This window comes from Lampetra planeri, unplaced genomic scaffold (genome assembly GCF_965212315.1).
Source record: "Lampetra planeri unplaced genomic scaffold, kcLamPlan1.2.h2 scaffold_176, whole genome shotgun sequence".
Classification (NCBI taxonomy): domain Eukaryota; kingdom Metazoa; phylum Chordata; class Hyperoartia; order Petromyzontiformes; family Petromyzontidae; genus Lampetra; species Lampetra planeri.
This window is the reverse complement of record NW_027614497.1, coordinates 98,752-126,163: the sequence shown is the minus strand read 5'-3', so window position 1 is coordinate 126,163 and position 27,412 is coordinate 98,752. Positions and strand designations below refer to the sequence as shown.

General features: G+C 50.5%; 1 protein-coding gene across 1 annotated transcript in view; it reads left to right on the top strand.

Moving 5' to 3' along the window:
• Window positions 1–5,836: 5,836 nt before the first annotated feature.
• Window positions 5,837–27,412, top strand: part of AK3 (adenylate kinase 3) — a 42,806-nt gene continuing 21,230 nt past the window's right edge. Inside the window, exons 1-3 of the mRNA XM_078622762.1 lie at window positions 5,837–5,894; window positions 12,084–12,123; window positions 22,627–22,788. Coding sequence (XP_078478888.1) covers window positions 22,629–22,788 — 160 coding nt within the window. The 5' untranslated portion in view covers window positions 5,837–5,894; window positions 12,084–12,123; window positions 22,627–22,628. The remainder of the gene's footprint in view (window positions 5,895–12,083; window positions 12,124–22,626; window positions 22,789–27,412) is intronic.

Genomic DNA, 27,412 nt, shown 5'->3' with positions numbered 1-27,412 from the left:
TGAGTCTGTGGGTCTTTGTGTGAGTCTATGGTCCTCTGTGTGAGTCTGTGGGTCTCTGTATCAGTCTATGGGTCTCTGCTTGAGTCTATGGTTCTCTGTGTGAGTCTATGGTTCTCTGTGTGAGTCTATGGGTCTCTGCGTGAGTCTATGGATCTCTGTGTGAGGCTATGGGTCTCGGTGTGAGTCTATGGGTCTCTGTGTGAGTCTATGGGTCTCTGTGTGAGTCTGTGGGTCTCTGTGTGAGTCTATGGTTCTCTGTGTGAGTCTATGGGTCTCTGTGTGAGTCTGTGGGTCTCTGTGTGAGTCTATGGTTCTCTGTGTGAGTCTATGGTTCTCTGTGTGAGTCTATGGGTCTCTGCGTGAGTCTATGGGTCTCTGCGTGAGTCTATGGGTCTCTGCGTGAGTCTATGGGTCTCTGCGTGAGTCTATGGGTCTCTGCGTGAGTCTATGGGTCTCTGTGTGAGTCTATGTCTCTCTGTGTGAGTCTCTGGATCTCTGTGTGCGATCTATGGGTCTCTGCATGAGTGTATGGATCTTTGTGTATGTACTGTACGTTAAACTTCTTTCGCACCGTACGTAGCCCACTGTGCTAATCGGAGGTGCGGGGGAAGGATAAGCAACCAAACTAAACACAGAGGACTGCCAGATCTTGGGCAATCGTTGGAAGCGGCCTTGCAGCGTGGTGTCCCTTGGTTTCTGGGCGATTGTGAGATGCGCTGAAACTCAACAACACGATGACCATGATGATAATGATTACAGGAATCGATTTTAATCGATGCGAACCTTGCAGGGGATTGGCCATGATGAGCGCAGCTGCCGCTGCTGAGTGGGGCATCGGTGATGAAAACCACGTGTCCGTGTGTCTGTGTGTGATGAAGTGAATCATGGGTTGCTTACAGCAATTGAGCAATAACACGCGTGTTTGTGTGTGCATCTGTGTGTGTGTTTGTGTGCGTGTGTGTGTATCTGTGTGTGTATCTGTGTGTGTGTGTCTTTGTGCGTGTGTGTGTATCTGTGTGTGTGTTTGTGTGCGTGTGTGTGTATCTGTGTGTGTATCTGTGTGTGTGTGTTTTTGTGCGTGTGTGTGTATCTGTGTGTGTGTGTGTTTTTTTTTGTGCGTGTGTGTGTATCTGTGTGTGTTTTTGTGCGTGTGTGTTTTTGTGTGTGTTTTTGTGCGTGTGTGTTTTTGTGTGTGTGTATCTGTGTGTGTATCTGTGTGTGTGTGTTTTTGTGCGTGTGTGTGTATCTGTGTGTGTATCTGTGTGTGTGTTTGTGTGCGTGTGTGTGTATCTGTGTGTGTATCTGTGTGTGTGTGTCTTTGTGCGTGCGTGTGTATCTGTGTGTGTTTTTGTGCGTGTGTGTTTTTGTGTGTGTGTATCTGTGTCTATGTGTATCTGTGCGTGTGTATCTGTGCGTGTGTATCTGTGTGTGTGTATCTCTGTGTGTGTGTGTGTATCTGTGCGTGTGTGTATCTGTGTGTCTGTGTGTGCATCTGTGTGTGTTTTTGTGCGTGTGTGTGCATCTGTGTGTGTTTTTGTGCGTGTGTGTATCTGTGCGTGTGTGTCTCTGTGTGTGTGTATCTGTGTATCTGTGTGTCTCTGTGTGTGCGTCTCTGTGTGTGTGTCTCTGTGTGTCTCTGATTAGAGTCTCTATCTATCTGTGTGTGTATCTGTGTGTGCATCTGTGTGTGTGTATTTGTGTGTGTATGTGTGTATCTTTGTGTGTGTATCTGTGTGGTACAGGAGGGGGCACAGGTGGTGCATCAGCCACTCATCTCAGTCAGTCGACCCGTGGCACCTGCTGGGTCTGCCCCGTGACCTCCTGCCAGCGGGCGTTCGACACTTCACGTGGTAGCCTCAAGGTGCACATGGCCTGGCACAAGCGTCGTGGTGACGTCACCGCCACTTAGTGGCGAATGGCGGTTGATGTTGTTGTTGTTGTGTGTATCTGTGTGTGTGTGTATCTGTGTGTGTGTATCTGTGTGTGTGTATCTGTGTGTGTGTATCTGTGTGTGTGTGTACCTGTGTGTGTGTGTGTCTGTGTGTGTGTGTGTCTGTGTGTGTATCTGTGTGTGTGTATCTGTGTGTGTGTGTATCTGTGTGTGTGTATCTGTGTGTGTGTACCTGTGTGTGTGTATCTGTGTGTGTGTGTATCTGTGTGTGTGTGTACCTGTGTGTGTATCTGTGTGTGTGTGTCTGTGTACCTGTGTGTGTCTGTGTATATCTGTGTGTGTGTGTGTGTATATCTGTGTACCTGTGTGTATCTGTGTGTATCTGTGTGTGTATCTGTGTGTATCTGTGTGTGTGTGCCTGTGTGTGTATCTGTGTGTGTGTGTACCTGTGTGTGTATCTGTGTGTGTGTGTGTCTGTGTACCTGTGTGTGTCTGTGTATATCTGTGTGTGTGTGTATATCTGTGTACCTGTGTGTATCTGTGTGTATCTGTGTGTGTATCTGTGTGTATCTGTGTGTGTGTGCCTGTGTGTGTATCTGTGTGTGTGTGTATCTGTGTATCTCTGTGTGTGTGTGTATCTCTGTGTGTGTATCTGTGTGTGTGTGTGTATATCTGTGTACCTGTGTGTATCTGTGTGTATCTGTGTGTGTATCTGTGTGTATCTGTGTGTGTGCCTGTGTGTGTATCTGTGTGTGTGTGTATCTGTGTATCTCTGTGTGTGTGTGTATCTCTGTGTGTGTATCTGTGTGTGTGTATCTGTGTATGTGTCTTTCTGTCTGTGTGTGTGTATCTGTGTGTGTGTATCTGTGTGTGTATCTGTGTGTGTGTGTACCTATGTGTGTGTATCTGTGTGTGTGTGTACCTGTGTGTGTGTATCTGTGTGTGTGTATCTGTGTGTGTGTATCTGTGTGTGTATCTGTGTGTGTATCTCTGTGTGTGTGTCTGTGTCTGTGTGTGTCTGTGTGTGTATCTGTGTGTGTGTGTATTTGTGTGTGTCTGTGTGTGTGTATTTGTGTGTGTCTGTGTGTGTGTACCTGTGTGTGTATCTGTGTGTATCTGTGTGTGTGTATCTGTGTGTGTGTATCTGTGTGTGTATATCTGTGTGTGTCTGTGTGTGTGTACCTGTGTGTGTGTATCTGTGTGTGTGTCTGTGTGTGTGTATCTGTGTGTGTGTATCTGTGTGTGTGTGTGTATCTCTGTGTGTGTATATCTGTGTGTGTCTGTACCTGTGTGTGTGTGTCTGTGTGTTCATTGGTTAGCTCACCGCGCTAAAAACCCGCCTATCCGAGTTCGATTCCCGCTCACGGTCACCACCAACACTCAGTGGCGATTATCTGAACCGGTCCTGGGCCTCCCCTAGGTCGACTCAGCCTCAACTGAGTATCTGGTGCGGTGTGTTAGTGACTGTGTGTGAGTGTATTAGTGTGTTAGTGGCTGTGTGAGTTAGGGAGAGTGGAGGCGGGGGGGGGGGAAAAGAGAGGTTAGGCCAAGGCCGTAGACATGAAGTCAACACTGGGGGAGCCCAAATCTTCAAGGGGGTCCCAACCCAGAAAAAAAAATCTAAATTTGAAAAATCATTTCCTGCCTAAAATATTGAAAAATTGACTAACACATGGGATGGACTTTTTTTTATTGACTTTTTTTTACAATAATGTCTAATAGTGTATTGTATTACATTGCTCTGTTTTGATTTTTTTTTACCATTTCTTGTTTCATTGTATGTAATGGCAGAGATTAGGGATTTATTAAGTACAACCATAACCACAATCATATGAACAGAAATCTATGCATTGATGCATATGAAGACAAGCCCAGATATTGTGGCCGAGGTTTAGCAAACTGTTCTTTTTATTTGCTCAGCATAGCAATTTATTTTTCTTATATCAAAATATTGTGGGGGGGGGGGGGGGACATTTTGACACATCCCCCCCCCCCCCCCAAAAAATATAATTACAGCCTGGGGTTGGGGAGTGGATTGGAGAGAGGTTATGGAGACTAGTGGAGAGAGTTTGGTGGTGGTGGTGTAGGGAGGAAGTAAATGAGAGCTAAGTTGGGAGAGCGACAGAAGAGAGAGAGTGGAGGGGGGGGAAGAGTGGAGGGAGTGGATTGGAGAGAGGTTATGGAGACTGGGGAAGAGATGTTGGTGGTGGTGGTGGTGTAGGGAGGAAGGAAGGCAGAGTTACATTGGGAGAGCGACAGAGAGAGAGAGTGGAGGGGGGGGGGAAGAGTGGAGGGAGTGGATTGGAGAGAGGTTATGGAGACTGGGGAAGAGATGTTGGTGGTGGTGATGGTGTAGGGAGGAAGGAAGGCAGAGCTAGTTGGGAGAGCGACAGAGAGAGAGAGTTACAGTGGACGGGGAGAGAGAGTGGAGGGAGAGGATTGGAGAGAGGTTATGGATACTAGTGGAGAGAGTTTGGTGGTGGTGGTGGTGTAGGGAGGAAGGAAATGAGAGCTAAGTTGGGAGAGCGACAGAAGAGAGAGAGTGGAGGGGGGGAAGAGTGGAGGGAGTGGATTGGAGAGAGGTTATGGAGACTGGGGAAGAGATGTTGGTGGTGGTGGTGGTGTAGGGAGGAAGGAAATGAGAGCTAAGTTGGGAGAGCGACAGAAGAGAGAGAGTGGAGGGGGGGAAGAGTGGAGGGAGTGGATTGGAGAGAGGTTATGGAGACTGGGGAAGAGATGTTGGTGGTGGTGATGGTGTAGGGAGGAAGGAAGGCAGAGTTACATTGGGAGAGCGACAGAGAGAGAGAGTGGAGGGGGGGGAAGAGTGGAGGGAGTGGATTGGAGAGAGGTTATGGAGACTGGGGAAGAGAGTTTGGTGGTGGTGGTGGTGTAGCGAGGAAGGAAGGGAGAGTTAAGTTGGGAGAGCGAGAGAGAGAGAGAGTGGAGGGGGAGAGAGAGTGGAGGGAGTGGATTGGAGAGAGGTTATGGAGACTAAGGAAGAGATGTTGGTGGTGGTGGTGGGAGGAAGGAAGGCAGAGCTAGTTGGGAGAGCGTCAGAGAAGTCAAGAAACCCAGAGAGAGAGAGAGGAGGGAGGGAGAGTTGTAGGAGGGGGGGGGGCGGATAGTGGCTGGAGAGTGAAGAGGGGGTGGAGAGCGAAATCAAAAAAAAATTCACAAAATAACAATAAAAAAGCACAAAAAATAAAAAAATAAAAACGAGAAAAATAAAAAAGAGTGCGTGGGGTGGAGTGAGAGAAAGTAATGAAGAGAGAGGGAGAGAGAGTGTGTTGTTAGTGATGGTGGTTGTAGTGGTGAGGGGAGAGTGAACGGGAGAGGCAAAGGGAGAGTTTAGTGGTGGTGAGCGGTGAGCGAGTGGAGAGTGAGTGAGGGGAGCGGTGGCGCAGCGGTTAGCGCGCTACGAACCCGGCGGCCCGAGTTCGATTCCGACACAACCGGTGGACGGCGATGATCTGAATCGGGTCCCTGAGCCCTCCGCTAGGTCGACTCAGCCTAAAAAAAAACGTCGCCGCCGGGGGGAGAGAGAGACAAAGGCGGTCGGGACGTGGCTGCTGGCGTCACCCCCACGTTGTGTGCCCACAGTTCCGCTCACAGCACTTGCCCCGACAGTCTGCTAGAGGCTACACGGGAGACCTTTGTCTTTGTCTCCTTCATAGGCGCTCGCTAACAGCACTTGCTCCATCAGTCTGTTAGAGGCTACACGGGGGATCTTTGTCTTTGTCTCCTTCATAGGCGCTGCTGCTACTCGCTAACAGCACTTGCCCCATCAGTCTGCTAGAGGCTACACGGGGGAGCTTTGTCTTTGTCTCCTTCGTAGGCGCTGCTTGCTGCTCGCTAACAGCACTTGCCCCAAGTATGCTAGAGGCTACACGGGGGATCTTTGTCTTTGTTTGGTGTTGGCGGTCGAGGGGGGAGGGGGAGGCGAGGGGGGGGTTAAGAGCGCGAGTAGCAGGAAGAGGCGCAAAGTTGGAGGCTGAGCTGTGAGGTCCGTGGTTCGCTGCGTCTCTCTGTGTGTGTCTCTCTGTGTGTGTGTGTGTCTCTCTGTGTGTCTCTCTGTGTGTGTCTGTGTGTCTGTGTCTCTCTGTGTGTGTCTCTGTGTGTGTGTCTGTGTGTGTGTCTGTGTGTGTGTCTCTGTGTGTCTCTCTGTGTGTGTCTGTGTGTGTGTCTGTGTGTGTGTCTCTGTGTGTCTCTCTGTGTGTGTCTGTGTGTGTGTCTGTGTGTGTGTCTATCTGTGTGTCTCTGTGTGTGTGTCTGTGTCTCTCTGTATGCGTCTCTCTGTGTGTCTCTCTGTGTGTGTCTGTGTGTGTGTCTCTGTGTGTCTCTCTGTGTGTGTCTGTGTGTGTGTCTGTGTCTCTGTGTGTGTGTCTCTCTGTGTGTGTCTCTGTGTGTGTGTCTCTCTGTGTGTGTCTCTCTGTGTGTGTCTGTGTGTGTGTCTCTGTGTGTCTCTCTGTGTGTGTCTGTGTGTGTGTCTCTGTGTGTCTCTCTGTGTGTGTCTGTGTGTGTGTGTGTCTCTGTGTCTCTCTGTGTGTCTCTGTGTGTGTGTCTGTGTCTCTGTGTGTGTGTCTCTCTGTGTGTCTCTCTGTGTGTGTCTGTGTGTGTGTGTCTATCTGTGTGTCTCTGTGTGTGTGTCTGTGTCTCTCTGTGTGTGTCTCTCTGTGTGTGTCTCTGTGTGTGTCTATCTGTGTGTGTGTCTATCTGTGTGTCTCTGTGTGTGTGTCTGTGTCTCTCTGTGTGCGTCTCTCTGTGTGTCTCTCTGTGTGTGTCTATCTGTGTGTCTCTGTGTGTGTGTCTGTGTCTCTCTGTGTGTGCGTCTCTGTGTGTGTCTGTGTGTGTGTCTCTGTGTGTGTGTGTGTCTCTGTGTGTGCGTCTCTCTGTGTGTGTCTGTGTCTCTGTGTCTCTCTGTGTGTGTCTCTCTGTGTGTGTCTCTGTGTGTGTGTGTTTGTGTGTGTGTGTTTGTGTGTGTGTCTCTGTGTCTCTCTCTGTGTGCGTCTTTCTGTGTGTGTCTGTGTGTGTGTTTGTGTGTCTCTGTGTCTCTCTCTGTATCTGTGTGTGTGTCTCTGTGTGTGTCTATCTGTGTGTGTCTATCTGTGTGTCTGTGTGTGTCTCTGTGTGTGTGTGTCTCTGTGTGTGTGTTTGTGTGTGTGTGTGTTTGCGTGTGTGTCTCTGTGTGTGTCTCTCTCTCTCTCTGTCTGTGTGTGTCTCTGTCTGTGTGTGTCTCTGTCTGTCTGTGTGTCTCTGTCTGTGTGTGTGTCTCTGTGTGAGTTTCTCTGTGTGTCTCTCTGTATCTCTGTGTGTGTGTCTCTGTGTCTCTCTCTCTGTGTGTCTGTGTGTGTGTCTCTGTGTCTCTCTCTCTGTGTGTCTGTGTGTGTGTCTCTGTGTGTGTCTCTCTGTGTCTCTGTCTGTGTGTCTCTGTGTGTGTCTCTCTGTGTGTCTCTCTGTCCCTGTGTCTGCCTGCGTGTCTGTGTGTCTCTATCTGTGTGTCTCTGTGTGCGTGTCTTTGCATCTCCCGGTGTCTCTGTCTCTCTGATTAGAGTGTCTCTGTGTGTGTGTGTCTCTGTCTGTGTGTCTCTGTCTGTCTGTCTGAGTGTTTCTGTCTGTGTGTCTCTGTGTGTGTCTCTCTGTGTGTCTCTCTGTCCCTGTGTCTGCCTGCGTGTCTGTGTGTCTCTATCTGTGTGTCTCTGTCTGTGTGTGTGTCTCTGTCTCTCTGATTAGAGTGTCTCTGTGTGTGTGTCTCTGTGTGTGTGTCTCTGTCTGTGTGTGTCTCTGTCTGTCTGTGTGTCTCTGTCTGTGTGGGTGTCTCTGTCTCTCTGATTAGAGTGTCTCTGTGTGTGTGTGTGTGTCTCTGTCTGTGTGTGTCTCTGTCTGTCTGTGTGTCTCTGTGTGTGTGTCTCTGTCTGTCTGTGTGTATCTGTGTGTGTGTCTCTGTCTCTCTGATTAGAGTGTCTCTGTGTATGTGTGTCTCTGTCTGTGTGTGTCTCTGTCTGTCTGTGTGTCTCTGTCTGTGTGGGTGTCTCTGTCTCTCTGATTAGAGTGTCTCTGTGTGTGTGTGTCTCTGTCTGTGTGTGTCTCTGTCTGTGTGTGTCTCTGTCTGTCTGTGTGTCTCTGTCTGTGTGTGTGTCTCTGTCTCTCTGATTAGAGTGTCTCTGTGTGTGTGTCTCTGTCTGTGTGTGTCTCTGTCTGTCTGTGTGTCTCTGTCTGTGTGGGTGTCTCTGTCTCTCTGATTAGAGTGTCTCTGTGTGTGTGTGTCTCTGTCTGTGTGTGTCTCTGTCTGTCTGTGTGTCTCTGTCTGTGTGAGTGTCTCTGTCTCTCTGATTAGAGTGTCTCTGTGTGTGTGTGTGTGTTTCTGTCTGTGTGTGTCTCTGTCTGTCTGTGTGTCTCTGTCTGTGTGTGTGTCTCTGTCTCTCTGATTAGAGTGTCTTTGTGTGTGTGTGTGTGTCTCTGTCTGTCTGTGTGTCTCTGTCTGTGTGAGTGTCTCTGTCTCTCTGATTAGAGTGTCTCTGTGTGTGTGTGTTTCTGTCTGTGTGTGTCTCTGTCTGTCTGTGTGTCTCTGTCTGTGTGTGTCTCTGTCTCTCTGATTAGAGTGTCTCTGTGTGTGTGTCTCTGTCTGTGTGTGTGTCTCTGTCTCTCTGATTAGAGTGTCTGTGTGTGTGTGTGTGTGTTTCTGTCTGTGTGTGTCTCTGTCTGTCTGTGTGTCTCTGTCTGTGTGAGTGTCTCTGTCTCTCTGATTAGAGTGTCTCTGTGTGTGTGTGTGTCTCTGTCTATCTGTGTGTCTCTGTCTGTGTGTGTGTCTCTGTCTCTCTGATTAGAGTGTCTCTGTGTGTGTGTGTCTCTGTCTGTGTGTGTCTCTGTCTGTCTGTGTGTCTCTGTCTGTGTGTGTGTCTCTGTCTCTCTGATTAGAGTGTCTCTGTGTGTGTGTGTTTCTGTCTGTGTGTGTCTCTGTCTGTCTGTGTGTCTCTGTCTGTGTGTGTGTCTCTGTCTCTCTGATTAGAGTGTCTCTGTGTGTGTGTGTGTGTGTCTCTGTCTGTGTGTCTCTGTCTGTGTGTGTCTGTCTCTCTGATTAGAGTGTCTGTGTGTGTGTGTGTGTGTTTCTGTCTGTGTGTGTCTCTGTCTGTCTGTGTCTCTGTCTGTGTGTGTGTCTCTGTCTCTCTGATTAGAGTGTCTGTGTGTGTGTGTGTGTCTCTGTCTGTGTGTGTCTCTGTCTGTCTGTGTGTCTCTGTCTGTGTGTCTCTGTCTGTGTGTGTGTCTCTGTCTCTCTGATTAGAGTGTCTCTGTGTGTGTGTGTGTTTCTGTCTGTGTGTGTCTCTGTCTGTCTGTGTGCCTCTGTCTGTGTGAGTGTCTCTGTCTCTCTGATTAGAGTGTCTCTGTGTGTGTGTGTGTTTCTGTCTGTGTGTGTCTCTGTCTATCTGTGTGTCTCTATCTGTGTGTGTGTCTCTGTCTCTCTGATTAGAGTGTCTCTGTGTGTGTGTGTGTGTCTCTGTCTGTGTGTGTCTCTGTCTGTCTGTGTGTCTCTGTCTGTCTGTGTATCTCTGTCTGTGTGTGTGTCTCTGTCTCTCTGATTAGAGTGTCTCTGTGTGTGTGTGTCTCTGTCTGTGTGTGTCTCTGTCTGTCTGTGTGTCTCTGTCTGTGTGTGTGTCTCTGTCTCTCTGATTAGAGTGTCTGTGTGTGTGTGTGTCTCTGTCTGTGTGTGTCTCTGTCTGTCTGTGTGTCTCTGTCTGTGTGTGTGTCTCTGCCTCTCTGATTAGAGTGTCTCTGTGTGTGTGTGTGTGTTTCTGTCTGTGTGTGTCTCTGTCTGTCTGTGTGTCTCTGTCTGTGTGTGTGTCTCTGTCTCTCTGATTAGAGTGTCTGTGTGTGTGTGTGTGTCTCTGTCTGTGTGTGTCTCTGTCTGTCTGTGTGTCTCTGTCTGTGTGAGTGTCTCTGTCTCTCTGATTAGAGTGTCTCTGTGTGTGTGTGTCTCTGTCTGTGTGTGTCTCTGTCTGTCTGTGTGTCTCTGTCTGTGTGAGTGTCTCTGTCTCTCTGATTAGAGTGTCTGTGTGTGTGTCTCTGTCTGTGTGTGTCTCTGTCTGTCTGTGTGTCTCTGTCTGTGTGAGTGTCTCTGTCTCTCTGATTAGAGTGTCTGTGTGTGTGTTTCTGTCTGTGTGTGTCTCTGTCTGTCTGTGTGCCTCTGTCTGTGTGAGTGTCTCTGTCTCTCTGATTAGAGTGTCTCTGTGTGTGTGTGTGTTTCTGTCTGTGTGTGTCTCTGTCTATCTGTGTGTCTCTATCTGTGTGTGTGTCTCTGTCTCTCTGATTAGAGTGTCTCTGTGTGTGTGTGTGTGTCTCTGTCTGTGTGTGTCTCTGTCTGTCTGTGTGTCTCTGTCTGTCTGTGTATCTCTGTCTGTGTGTGTGTCTCTGTCTCTCTGATTAGAGTGTCTCTGTGTGTGTGTGTCTCTGTCTGTGTGTGTCTCTGTCTGTCTGTGTGTCTCTGTCTGTGTGTGTGTCTCTGTCTCTCTGATTAGAGTGTCTGTGTGTGTGTGTGTCTCTGTCTGTGTGTGTCTCTGTCTGTCTGTGTGTCTCTGTCTGTGTGTGTGTCTCTGTCTCTCTGATTAGAGTGTCTCTGTGTGTGTGTGTGTGTGTTCTGTCTGTGTGTGTCTCTGTCTGTCTGTGTGTCTCTGTCTGTGTGTGTGTCTCTGTCTCTCTGATTAGAGTGTCTGTGTGTGTGTGTGTGTCTCTGTCTGTGTGTGTCTCTGTCTGTCTGTGTGTCTCTGTCTGTGTGAGTGTCTCTGTCTCTCTGATTAGAGTGTCTCTGTGTGTGTGTGTCTCTGTCTGTGTGTGTCTCTGTCTGTCTGTGTGTCTCTGTCTGTGTGAGTGTCTCTGTCTCTCTGATTAGAGTGTCTTTGTGTGTGTGTGTGTGTCTCTGTCTGTCTGTGTGTCTCTGTCTGTGTGAGTGTCTCTGTCTCTCTGATTAGAGTGTCTCTGTGTGTGTGTGTTTCTGTCTGTGTGTGTCTCTGTCTGTCTGTGTGTCTCTGTCTGTGTGTGTGTCTCTGTCTCTCTGATTAGAGTGTCTGTGTGTGTGTGTGTCTCTGTCTGTGTGTCTCTGTCTGTCTGTGTGTCTCTGTCTGTGTGAGTGTCTCTGTCTCTCTGATTAGAGTGTATCTGTGTGTGTGTGTGTCTCTGTCTGTGTGTGTCTCTGTCTGTCTGTGTGTCTCTGTCTGTGTGAGTGTCTCTGTCTCTCTGATTAGAGTGTCTGTGTGTGTGTCTCTGTCTGTGTGTGTCTCTGTCTGTGTGTGTGTCTCTGTCTGTGTGTGTGTCTCTGTCTCTCTGATTAGAGTGTCTCTGTGTGTGTGTGTGTTTCTGTCTGTGTGTGTCTCTGTCTGTCTGTGTGTCTCTGTCTGTGTGTGTGTCTCTGTCTCTCTGATTAGAGTGTCTGTGTGTGTGTGTGTGTCTCTGTCTGTGTGTCTCTGTCTGTCTGTGTGTCTCTGTCTGTGTGAGTGTCTCTGTCTCTCTGATTAGAGTGTCTCTGTGTGTGTGTGTCTGTGTGTGTGTGTGTCTCTGTCTGTGTGTGTCTCTGTCTGTCTGTGTGTCTCTGTCTGTGTGAGTGTCTCTGTCTCTCTGATTAGAGTGTCTGTGTGTGTGTCTCTGTCTGTGTGTGTCTCTGTCTGTGTGTGTGTCTCTGTCTGTGTGTGTGTCTCTGTCTCTCTGATTAGAGTGTCTCTGTGTGTGTGTGTGTTTCTGTCTGTGTGTGTCTCTGTCTGTCTGTGTGTCTCTGTCTGTGTGTGTGTCTCTGTCTCTCTGATTAGAGTGTCTGTGTGTGTGTGTGTGTCTCTGTCTGTGTGTCTCTGTCTGTCTGTGTGTCTCTGTCTGTGTGAGTGTCTCTGTCTCTCTGATTAGAGTGTCTCTGTGTGTGTGTGTGTCTCTGTCTGTGTGTGTCTCTGTCTGTCTGTGTGTCTCTGTCTGTGTGAGTGTCTCTGTCTCTCTGATTAGAGTGTCTGTGTGTGTGTCTCTGTCTGTGTGTGTCTCTGTCTGTGTGTGTGTCTCTGTCTGTGTGTGTGTCTCTGTCTCTCTGATTAGAGTGTCTGTGTGTGTGTGTCTCTGTCTGTGTGTGTCTCTGTCTGTCTGTGTGTCTCTGTCTGTGTGAGTGTCTCTGTCTCTCTGATTATAGTGTCTGTGTGTGTGTGTCTCTGTTGTCTACGCTTGGCAGGAGAAAGATCAAGACTTCGCAAACACCTTCTCGACTACAGGTGAGATGCGGACACACACACACTGTACACACACACACTGTACACACACACACACACTGACCTTGTACACACACACACACACCACTCACACACACCACTCACACACATCACTCACACACACCACTCACACACACACACCACTCACACACACACATTGTACACACACACCACACTCACACACACACTGACCTTGTACACACACACACCACTCACACACACACACCACTCACACACACCACTCACACACACCACTCACACACACACTGACCTTGTACACACACACACACATTGTACACACACACACACACCACTCACACACACACCACTCACACACACACCACTCACACACACACCACTCACACACACCACTCAAACACACACCACTCACACACCACTCACACACACCACTCACACACACACATTGTACACACACACACACCACACTCACACACACACTGACCTTGTACACACACACACCACTCACACACACACACCACTCACACACACACCACTCACACACACACCACTCACACACACCACTCACACACACCACTCACACACACCACTCACACACACACTGACCTTGTACACACACACACACCTTGTACACACACACATCACTCACACACACACACCACTCACACACACACTGACCTTGTACACACACAGACCACTCACACACACACATTGTACACACACACACCTTGTACACACACACACCACTCACACACACACACCTTGTACACACACACACCACTCACACACACCACTCACACACACACACCTTGTACACACACACACCACTCACACACACACACTGTACACACACACACCTTGTACACACACACACCACTCACACACACACACACCTTGTACACACACACACCACTCACACACACCACTCACACACACACACCTTGTACACACACACACCACTCACACACACACACTGTACACACACACACCTTGTACACACACACACCACTCACACACACACACACCTTGTACACACACACACCACTCACACACACCACTCACACACACACACCTTGTACACACACACACCACTCACACACACACACTGTACACACACACACCACTCACACACACACACTGTACACACACACACCTTGTACACACACACACCACTCACACACACACACACCTTGTACACACACACACCACTCACACACACCACTCACACACACACACCTTGTACACACACACACCACTCACACACACACCTTGTACACACACACACACCACTCACACACACACCTTGTACACACACACACACACACCACTCACACACACACACACCACTCACACACACACACCACTCACACACACACACACCACTCACACACACACACCACTCACAGACACACACACCTTGTACACACACCACTCACACACACACCACTCACACACACACATTGTACACACACACACCACTCACACACACTGACCTTGTACACACACACACCTTGTACACACACACACCACTCACACACACACACCACTCACACATATACCTTGTACACACACACACCTTGTACACACACACACCACTCACACACACACCTTGTACACACACACACCTTGTACACACACACACTGTACACACACACACCTTGTACACACACACACACCACTCACACTCACACACACACTGACCTTGTACACACACACACCACTCACACACACACATTGACCTTGTACACACACACACACATTGTACACACACACATTGTACACACACACATTGTACACACACACACACCTTGTACACACACACACCACTCACACACACACACTGTACACACACACACCTTGTACACACACACACCACTCACACACACCACTCACACACACACCTTGTACACACACACACACATTGTACACACACACACACCACTCACACACACCACTCACACACACACCTTGTACACACACACACCACTCACACACACCACTCGCACACACACCTTGTACACACACACACCACTCACACACACCACTCGCACACACACCTTGTACACACACACACCACTCACACACACCACTCACACACACACCTTGTACACACACACACCACTCACACACACCACTCGCACACACACCTTGTACACACACACACCACTCACACACACCACTCGCACACACACCTTGTACACACACACACCACTCACACACACCACTCACACACACACCTTGTACACACACACACCACTCACACACACCACTCGCACACACACCTTGTACACACACACACCACTCGCACACACACCTTGTACACACACACCTTGTACACACACACACCACTCACACACACACCTTGTACACACACACACACCACTCACACACACACCACTCACACACACATTGTACACACACACACACCACTCACACACACACCACTCACACACACATTGTACACACACACACACACCACTCACACACACCACTCACACACACACCTTGTACACACACACACCTTGTACACACACACACACACCACTCACACACACACCTTGTACACACACACACCTTGTACACACACACACCACTCACACACACACCACTCACACACACCTTGTACACACACACACACACCTTGTACACACACACACCACTCACACACACCACTCACACACACACCTTGTACACACACACACATTGTACACACACACACCACTCACACACACACCACTCACACACACACCACTCACACACACACATTGTACACACACACACACCACTCACACACACACCACTCACACACACACATTGTACACACACACACACCACTCACACACACACCACTCACACACACATTGTACACACACACACCTTGTACACACACCTTGTACTCACACACACCACTCACACAACACACACACACCACTCACACACCACTCACACACACACCACTCACACACCACTCACACACACACCTTGTACACACACACACCACTCACACAACACACACACACCACTCACACATACACCACTCACACACACACCACTCACACACCACTCACACACCACTCACACACCACTCACACACACACCTTGTACTCACACACACCACTCACACACACACCACTCACACACACACCACTCACACACACACCACTCACACACACCACTCACACACACACCACTCACACACACACCACTCACACACACACCACTCACACACACACCACTCACACACACCACTCACACACACACCACTCACACACACCACTCACACACACACCACTCACACACACACCACTCACACACACCACTCACACACACACCACTCACACACACACCACTCACACACCACTCACACACACCACTCACACACACCACTCACACACACACCACTCACACACACACCACTCACACACACCACTCACACACACACCACTCACACACACCACTCACACCACTCACACACACACACACACACACCACTCACACACACCACACACACACACCACTCACACACACCACTCACACACACACCACTCACACACCACACACACACACACCACTCACACACCACACTCACACCACTCACACACACCACACACACACACACCACTCACACACACCACTCACACACACCACTCACACAACACACACACACAACACACACACTGACCTTGTACACACACACACACCACTCACACACACCACTCACACACACCACTCACACACACCACACACACACACACACCACTCACACACACCACTCACACACACCACACACACACACCACTCACACACACCACTCACACACCACACACACACACACCACTCACACACACCACTCACACACACCACACACACCACACACACACACCACACACACACACACCACTCACACACACCACTCACACACACACCACTCACACAACACACACACACAACACACACACTGACCTTGTACACACACACACACCACTCACACACACCACACTCACACACACCACTCACACACACCACACTAACACAACACACACACACAACACACACACACCACTCACACACACCACTCACACACCACACTCACACAACACACACACACAACACACACACACCACTCACACACACCACACACACACACACCACTCACACACACCACTCACACACCACTCACACACCACACACACACATACACCTTGTACACACACCACTCACACACCACTCACACCACACCTTGTACACACACACACTGACCTTGTACACACACCACTCACACACACACCACTCACACACCACACTCACACAACACACACACACAACACACACACACACCACTCACACACACCACACACACACACCACTCACACACACCACTCACATACACACCACTCACACATCACACTCACACAACACACACACACAACACACACACACCACTCACACACACCACTCACACACACACCACTCACACACCACACACACACACACATACACCTTGTACACACACCACTCACACACCACATTCACACACCACACTCACACAACACACTCACACAACACACACACAACACTCACACACACCACTCACACACACCACACACACACACCACTCACACACACACCACTCACACACCACACACACACCACACACACACACCACTCACACACACCACTCACACACACCACTCACACACACCACTCACACACACCACACACACACACACCACTCACACACCACACACACACCACACACACACACCACTCACACACACCACACACACCACACACACACACACCACTCACACACACCACTCACACACACCACTCACACACACACCACACACACACACCACTCACACACCACTCACACACATATACCTTGTACACACACCACTCACACACACCACTCACACACACACCTTGTACACACACACACACCTTGTACACACACACACTGACCTTGTACACACACCACTCACACACACACCACTCACACATCACACACACACACCACTCACACACCACACACACACCACACACACTGACCTTGTACACACACACCACTCACACACACACCACTTACACACCACACACACACACCACTCACACACCACACACACACCACACACACACCACACACACACCACTCACACACCACTCACACACAAAACACACACAACACACACACACCACACACACACCACTCACACACCCACCTTGTACACACACACCTTGTACACACACACACTGACCTTGTACACACACACCACTCACACACACACCACTCACACAAAACACACACACACCACTCACACCCACACCACTCACACAAAACACACACAACACACACACACACACCTTGTACACACACACACACACCACACACACACACCACACACACACACCACACACACACCACTCACACCACTCACACACCACACACACACAAAACACACACAACACACACCACACCTTGTACACACACACACTGACCTTGTATAACACACCACTCACACACACACCACTCACACACCACACTCACACAACACACACACACAACACACACACACACCACTCACACACACCACTCACACACACACCACTCACACACCACACACACATACACCTTGTACACACACCACTCACACACACACCACTCACACACACACCACTCACACACACACCACTCACACACCACACACACATACACCTTGTTCACACACCACACTCACACACCACACTCACACAACACACACACACAACACTCACACACACCACTCACACACACCACTCACACACACACCACTCACACACCACACTCACACAACACACACACACAACACACACCACTCACACACACCACTCACACACACACCACTCACACACCACACTCACACACCACACTCACACAACACACTCACACAACACACACACATACACCTTGTACACACACCACTCACACACCACACTCACACACCACACTCACGCAACACACACACACAACACTCACACACACCACTCACACACACCACACACACACACCACTCACACACACACCACTCACACACACACCACTTACACACACACCTTGTACACACACTGACCTTGTACACACACACCACTCACACACACACCACTCACACATCACACACACACACCACTCACACGCCACACACACTGACCTTGTACACACACACCACTCACACACACACCACTCACACACCACACACACACACCACTCACACACCACACACACACCACACACACACACACCACTCACACACCACTCACACACAAAACACACACAACACACACACACCACTCACACACCCACCTTGTACACACACACCTTGTACACACACACACTGACCTTGTACACACACACCACTCACACACACACCACTCACACACACACCACTCACACACCACACACACACACCACACACACACACACAACACACACACACCACTCACACACACCACTCACACAAAACACACACAACACACACACCACACCTTGTACACACACACACCACACACACACACCACACACACACACCACACACACACCACTCACACACACACCACACACACACACCACACACACACACCACACACACACCACTCACACACACACCACACACACACACCACACACACACACCCCACTCACACACCACACACACAACACACACACACACCACACACACACCACACACACACCACTCACACACACACCACTCACACACACCTTGTACACACATACACCACTCACACACACACCACTCACACACACACCACACACACACACCACACACACACACCCCACTCACACACCACACACACAACACACACACACACCACACACACACACCACACACACACACCCCACTCACACACCACACACACAACACACACACACACCACACACACACCACACACACACCACTCACACACACACCACTCACACACACCTTGTACACACACACACAACACACACACACACCACACACACACCACACACACACACCACACACACACACCACACACACACACCTTGTACACACACACACAACACACACACACACCACACACACACCACACACACACACCACACACACACACCACACACACACACCTTGTACACACACACACCACACACACACCACACACACCACACACACACACCACTCACACACACCTTGTACACACACACACCACTCACACACACACCACACACACACCACACACACACACCACTCACACACACCTTGTACACACACACACCACACACATCACACACACACCACACACACACACCACACACACACACCACTCACACACACACCACTCACACACACCACTCACACACACCACACACACACACCTTGTACACACACACACCACACACACACCACACACACCACACACACACACCACTCACACACACCTTGTACACACACACACCACACACACACCACACACACCACACACACACACCACTCACACACACCTTGTACACACACACACCACTCACACACACACCACACACACACACCCCACTCACACACCACACACACAACACACACACACACCACACACACACCACACACACACCACTCACACACACACCACTCACACACACCTTGTACACACACACACAACACACACACACACCACACACACACCACACACACACACCACACACACACACCTTGTACACACACACACCACTCACACACACACCAGTATAACGTTTACACACACGCCTCTTTTGATACAACACTACACTGTCTAACATACACACAGACACAGCTGACAACACCCTACTGTATATCATGCACTCCTACATACACATACATACCAGTGCAATGTTTACATTCACACACCTCAATGGAATATCACGTCTCTTATATGCACACTTTTAATAAGCACACGACACTGTCTAACATACACACACACAGCTGATACAACCTACTGTCTATCATACATCCATCTGAATGATCACATCTTATACTGTATACACACTTCTCAAAACAACACACTACTACATTGTCACACAGATACACACACAGATACATACAGACACACACACAGACACACACAGATACACACACAGACACACACACTGTCACACACACAAAGACACACACACAGACAGACACACACACAGACAGACACACACACAGACAGACACAGACACACACACACAGACAGACACAGACACACCTGTAACTGTGACACACAACAACTGCCATTCAGCCACTAAGTGGCGGTGACGTCACCACGACGCTTGTGCCAGGCCATGTGCACCTTGAGGCCACGTGAAGTGTCGAACGCCCGCTGGCAGGAGGTCACGGGGCAGACCCAGCAGGTGCCACGGGTCGACTGACTGAGATGACCGAGATGACTGGCTGATGCACCACCTGTGCCCCCTACTGTGCCAACTTGCTGTGCTTTAGCCACCCGGCGCTCCGCTCGTTGTTGTGAGCGTCGCTCCTCCGCCCTCCGTTGTTGTCGGAGGGCGACTGCCTCCAACTGCCCAGTAGCGTCCTTCACGAGCCTCCTCCACTGAGGCCGATCTTGACACCGCTGGTACCAGTCATCGGCAAGTCCACTCAGCTCCACGTCCTCCTGTACCACATCACTCCATCTCTTCTCTAGCCCGTGCCGCGCCCGTTTAGCCCCCTCGATCCGGCCGAACAAAAGCTGTTTAGGCATGCGGTGGCTGGGCATGCGGGCTACATGACCCAGCCAACGCAGCCTTGCCTGCCGGAGGAGCTCACCGATGGGACTTTGCCCAGATCTTTCAAGGACTTGTGAGCTCCTCACACAATCCAGCCTGGTTAAACCCATGATGGATCGTAGGCAGGCCAGCCTACACACACACAGATACACAGATACACACACACAGACACACACCTGTAACTGCAGCAAAGCCACTAAATGTACAACTTCACACCTGCCACTTCTCACACAGGTAGACACAAACACAAAGCCCCCCCCCCCCCCCCCCGTGTAGCCTCATGCAGGCTTTTAGATGACCAGGAGATGTTGACTACCTCGCGTGGTGTACAGGAGGTCGTGGGTTCGATCCCAACTCTGACAATGCCTGCTGCTGTATATTTGGAGTTTGCGTGTCTCTCATCATCATCATCACGGTGGCTAGGAGATGTTGACTACCTCGCCTGGTCTACAGGAGGTCGTGGGTTCGATCCCAACTCTGACAATGCCTGCTGCTGTATATTTGGAGTTTGCGTGTCTCTCATCATCATCACGGTGGCTAGGAGATGTTGACTACCTCGCCTGGTCTACAGGAGGTCGTGGGTTCGATCCCAACTCTGACAATGCCTGCTGCTGTATATTTGGAGTTTGCGTATCTCTCTCATCATCATCATCACGGTGGCTAGGAGATGTTGACTACCTCGCCTGGTCGACAGGAGGTCGTGGGTTCGATCCCAACTCTGACGATGCCTGCTGCTGTATATTTGGAGTTTGCGTGTCTCTCTCATCATCATCATCATCACGGTGGCTAGGAGATGTTGACTACCTCGCCTGGTGTACAGGAGGTCGTGGGTTCGATCCCAACTCTGACGATGCCTGCTGCTGTATATTTGGAGTCTGCGTGTCTCTCTCCCCGTGGTGGTCGCGTGAATTTTTCTCCAGGGTCCTCTGGTTTTTTTCTCCCCTCCACGTTTATAATTAATCGACGTCAGCACGCGTCCAGAGTATTTGGCTGCTGCTATGAATGTGACGACGACGATGACGATGATGATGAACCCACTTGGTCGATCTGCCATTTGAGGTAGCCGGATCGCTTCCGAAAACTATCCAACGGCTCAGTGGGGCCGTCACCGAAAAGTACAAATTCGATGTACAGTACAACGGAATCGGAAGGAACCGATTCCATGCCCACAAGCGATTCCGTTCCGATGACGTACAGGTCAGAGGTCGCAAACGGGTTTTGATTCCTAACCCTACCCGTACCCGGCCGCACCAGGGTCGCAAACGGGTACCCGTACCCGGCCGTACCTGTACCCTACCCGTACACGGCCGGGTATCGGGTAGGGTACGGGTATCGGGTACCTGATTGCGACCTCTGGGATGAAGCCACGTTGCAGGCGCGGGTGGGTTGATTCTAGGAACTTGAATAGTGAGAAGAGACAAGACGTTGGGAAATGAGTGACAAACGGTGACTCACCAGTGACTCACGGTCTACCCGTACCCGTACCCGGCCGCACCAGGGTCGCAAACGGGTACCCGTACCCGGCCGGGTACGGGTACGGGTAGCCTGGTATCGGGTAGGGTACGGGTATCGGGTACCCGGTTGCGACCTCTGGTACCCGGTTGCGACCTCTGGTGCACGTACGACGTACACCTACGCACGCACGTGAATCGGAAGGAACCGGAAGGGGGGAAAAAACGATTTTAATGTGAAAAGATTCAACGAAGATTCTGACGATTCTGATTCCGAACTCTCGACTTGCCCCCCCCCCCGCCCCCCCCCCCCCGCTGGTCCCAGCCATGGTGGTGCTGGGCTCGCGGGCGCTGGCGCTGCGGGTCGTGCTGCTGGGGCCCCCGGGCTGCGGCAAGGGCACCGTGGCCGCTCGCATCCGCAGCCGCTTCGGCCTCCAGACGCTGTCCACCGGGGACCTCGTGCGGGACCACGTCGCTCGCAAGACCGGCAAGTGCACGCGCACAGACACGCACACGCACAGACACACACGCAGACACACACGCACAGACACACACACGCGCACAGACACACACACGCAGACACACACGCACAGACACACACACGCGCACAGACACACACACGCAGACACACACGCACAGACACACACACGCGCACAGACACGCACAGACACGCACAGACACGCACAGACACACACACAGACACACCCTCCAGACGCTGTCCACCGGGGACCTCGTGCTGGACCACGTCGCTCGCAAGACCGGCAAGTGCACGCGCACACGCGCACACACGCACGCACAGACACGCACGCAGACACACGCAGACACACACGCACACGCAGACACACGCACAGACACACGCACAGACACGCACGCAGACACGCGCACAGACACACGCACAGACACACGCACAGACACACGCACAGACACACGCACAGACACACGCACAGACGCACAGACACACGCACAGACGCACAGACACACGCAGACACACACGGGCACGCAGACACACACACAGACACGCGCACAGACACGCGCACAGACACGCGCACAGACACGCGCACAGACACACACACAGACACACGCAGACACACGCACAGACGCACAGACACACACGCAGACACACACGGGCACGCAGACACGCACGCAGAGACACGCAAAGACACACGCACAGACACGCAGACACACAGACACTCGCGCACGCAGACACGCGCGCAGACACACACACACAGACACGCACGTGCACACAGACACACGCACAGACACACAGACACACAGACACGCACGTGCACGCAGACACACACGCACGCACACGCAGACACACGCACAGACACACAGACACACGCACAGACACACAGACACGCATGCACATACACGCACAGACACACGCACACACACGCAGACACACACGCAGACACACACGCACACACAGACACACATATGCACAGACACACACGTACACACATGCACGCACGCACACACAGACACACACGCACACACAGACACACACACAGACACACACATATGCACAGACACACACGTACACACATGCACGCACGCACACGCAGACACACGCACAGACACACACGCAGACACACACGCAGACACACACGCACACACAGACACACACATATGCACAGACGCACACGTACACACATGCACGCACACGCAGACACGCACACACAGACACACACGCACACACAGACACACACATATGCACAGACGCACACGTACACACATGCACGCACACGCAGACACACACGCAGACACACACGCACACACAGACACACACATATGCACAGACACACACACATGCACGCACGCACACACAGACACACACACATGCACAGACACACACGTACACACATGCACGCACGCACACGCAGACACACGCACAGACACACACGCAGACACACATGCAGACACACACGCACACACAGACACACACATATGCACAGACGCACACGTACACACATGCACGCACGCACACGCAGACATGCACACACAGACACACACGCAGACACACACGCACACACAGACACACACGCAAATATGAAGATGATGAAGACCTTTTGTTTCCACTCACTCCCCCTGGGTAGGGACGCTCTTACTCCATCCGCTCTGAGAAAAAGAATGTCTGTGTGTCTGTGTTGTGTGTCTCTCTCTGTGTCTCTCTGTGTTGTCTCTGTGTGTCTGTGTTGTGTGTCTCTCTCTGTGCGTCTCTGTGTTGTCTCTGTGTGTCTGTGTTGTGTGTCTCTCTCTGTGCGTCTCTCTGTGTTGTCTCTGTGTGTCTGTGTTGTGTGTCTCTCTCTGTGTGTCTCTCTGTGTGTCTGTGTTGTGTGTCTCTCTCTGTGCGTCTCTCTGTGTTGTCTCTGTGTGTCTGTGTTGTGTGTCTCTCTCTGTGCGTCTCTCTGTGTTGTCTCTGTGTGTCTGTGTTGTGTGTCTCTCTCTGTGTGTCTCTCTGTGTGTCTGTGTTGTGTGTCTCTCTCTGTGCGTCTCTCTGTGTGTCTGTGTTGTGTGTCTCTCTCTGTGTGTCTCTCTGTGTGTCTGTGTTGTGTGTCTCTCTCTGTGCGTCTCTCTGTGTTGTCTCTGTGTGTCTGTGTTGTGTGTCTCTCTCTGTGTGTCTCTCTGTGTGTCTGTGTTGTGTGTCTCTCTCTGTGCGTCTCTCTGTGTGTCTGTGTTGTGTGTCTCTCTCTGTGTGTCTCTGTGTTGTCTCTGTGTGTCTGTGTTGTGTGTCTCTCTCTGTGTGTCTCTCTGTGTGTCTGTGTTGTGTGTCTCTCTCTGTGTGTCTCTCTGTGTGTCTGTGTTGTGTGTCTCTCTCTGTGTGTCTCTCTGTGTGTCTGTGTTGTGTGTCTCTCTCTGTGTGTCTCTCTGTGTGTCTGTGTTGTGTGTCTCTCTCTGTGTGTCTCTGTGTTGTCTCCCTCTGCCTGTGTGTCTGTCTGTGTGTCTCTCTCTCTGTGTCTCTGTGTGTGTCTCTCTCTGTGTGTGTCTCTCTCTGCTTGTGTGTCTGTCTGTGTCTCTCTATCTCTGTGTGTCTCTGTGTGTGTCTCTCTCTGCTTGTGTGTCTCTGTGTTGTATCTGTGTGTCTATGTGTGTGTCTCTCTGTGTGTCTCTGTGTTGTCTCTCTCTGCTTGTGTCTGTCTGTGTGTGTCTCCGTGTCTGTGTTTTGTCTCTCTCTCAAATGTAGTTCTACCTGATGACGGTTGCTTGTGTTGCAATCGAAACGTCGTACTCCATTTTTTAATTTATTTGCTTTCTACGTGACTTTACCGAAAGAACCAACGAATAACAAGTTTCAAGTTTTCAAGTTTCATTTATTCGGTGTAGCCCTGTGAGCCATTCGGCTCTTGAATCGGGTGCAACCGCAACAAACAAAAAACAAAAACATGAACAAAAAAACATCTTAAAGTGAATAAGTGCAAACAGAAAATCTAAGAAAAGACAGCAAAATATTGCAGAAAAAGCACGGTGCACCAACGCTGTGTGCAAAAATCCCAGTGGGATGCAAGTCAAACAACAACAACAACAACCACAAGACAACTTAGATTAAGGCCATCAGTCCAACTCTGTACTACAACAACACAAACATGGCCAAACCAAAAACTTTTCGAAAATCACCAAAATAAAGCCATAAAAGCAAGGATGTACTCTATTATTTAATTTCTTTTCTTTCTACGTAACAAGGATGTTCTCTATTAATCCGGGAAGAAATCCGATGGGCTGTGAAGCTCTTTTATTTGCACCAGATGATGCCCCAGTCGTCGTCGCAGATGTCCGTCCAGGAAGCCAATGGAGCCATCGTAAAACTAACGCACCCACAGATCGAGGTTTTTTTAAAATCCTTTATATTAAGTTCACTTGCTTGCTTGCTTGCGTGCTTGCTTGCTTGCTTAGGACCGTGCAAATCTTTCGGTCGTTTTTTAACCCACTTCCCGTGATCCAATCGAGCTGACATTTTGCACACAGACTCGTTGTGCGTGACAATTGATTTTCGTGAAAAAATTTTCCCAAATTTTACACTGTTTAGGGAAAAAAAAATTAATTACCAATTGCTTAATGGTGGCAGACAATCATCTGACCCATAGGTGGCAGCCATCTCAAGCCAGAGGACGAGAGGACTCTAGCCGCCCCGATGCCACGCATATAAAGGATTTATAGTGAAAAACTTTGTTTTTACGGGTTAATTTTTTATCTGCGTGTTAGTCCGTTGCGCCCGCCCGCCCACAACTCCGATGAGCACGCTCGGCTACGTGCGGTGCGAAAGAAGTTCCACGCACGTGCGCACGCTTGAAGGGTATCCGTCTGCCGCTGTGACTTTCCGCGTGATGCTAAAGCCGCTTCGGTGAAGCTGTCCTCTTGTGAAGAGCCTCGTCGCTTCTGGAAAACAACTTTACGTGGTTGCCCAGTGGGGGCCTTGCCTGCTGAAAGTTTAGTTTCAGTCGTTGAAATCACGGTGGAGTTCGGGGGTTAAAGTTGTTCACGCCGGTAACGATGGGCAGAGGTCGCGGGGGCCACTGGCAAAGGTCGACCTCCCCTCACCTGCCGTGACCTCCCGTGACCTCTCCTGACCTGTGGTGACCTCCACTCACCTCCCGTGACCTCCCCTCACCTGCCATGACCTCCAATGACCTGTGGTGACTTGCTGAGACATCCCGTGACCTCCACTCACCTTCCGTGACCTCCTCTGACCTGTGGTTACTTCCCGTGACCTCCGCTGACCTCTCCTGACATCCCGTGACCTCCACTCACTTCCCGTGACCTCCTCTCACCTGCCGTAACCTCCCATGACCTCTCCTGACCTGGTGTGACCTCCCCTGACCTGTCGTAACCTTCCGTGACCTCTCGTTAATATAAAAAACACTTTTATTTTACCAAGTAATGCCCCACCGAGATGTTAAGATATTTTTCAGAAGCAAGCCGGCTATCACAAAGGCTAGCCAACGAAGACGTGGCTTATCACTCACGAGGAAGTTCATAGCAGCAGCAGCCAGATAATCTAATTTAGAATCAAGGTAATAATTTAGAAATCGACGCACACGTTGATTTCTAAATGGAGGAAGCCAGAGAAACATTCCGTGCGACCACCACGGTGAGAGAGACAGAGAGAGAGACGG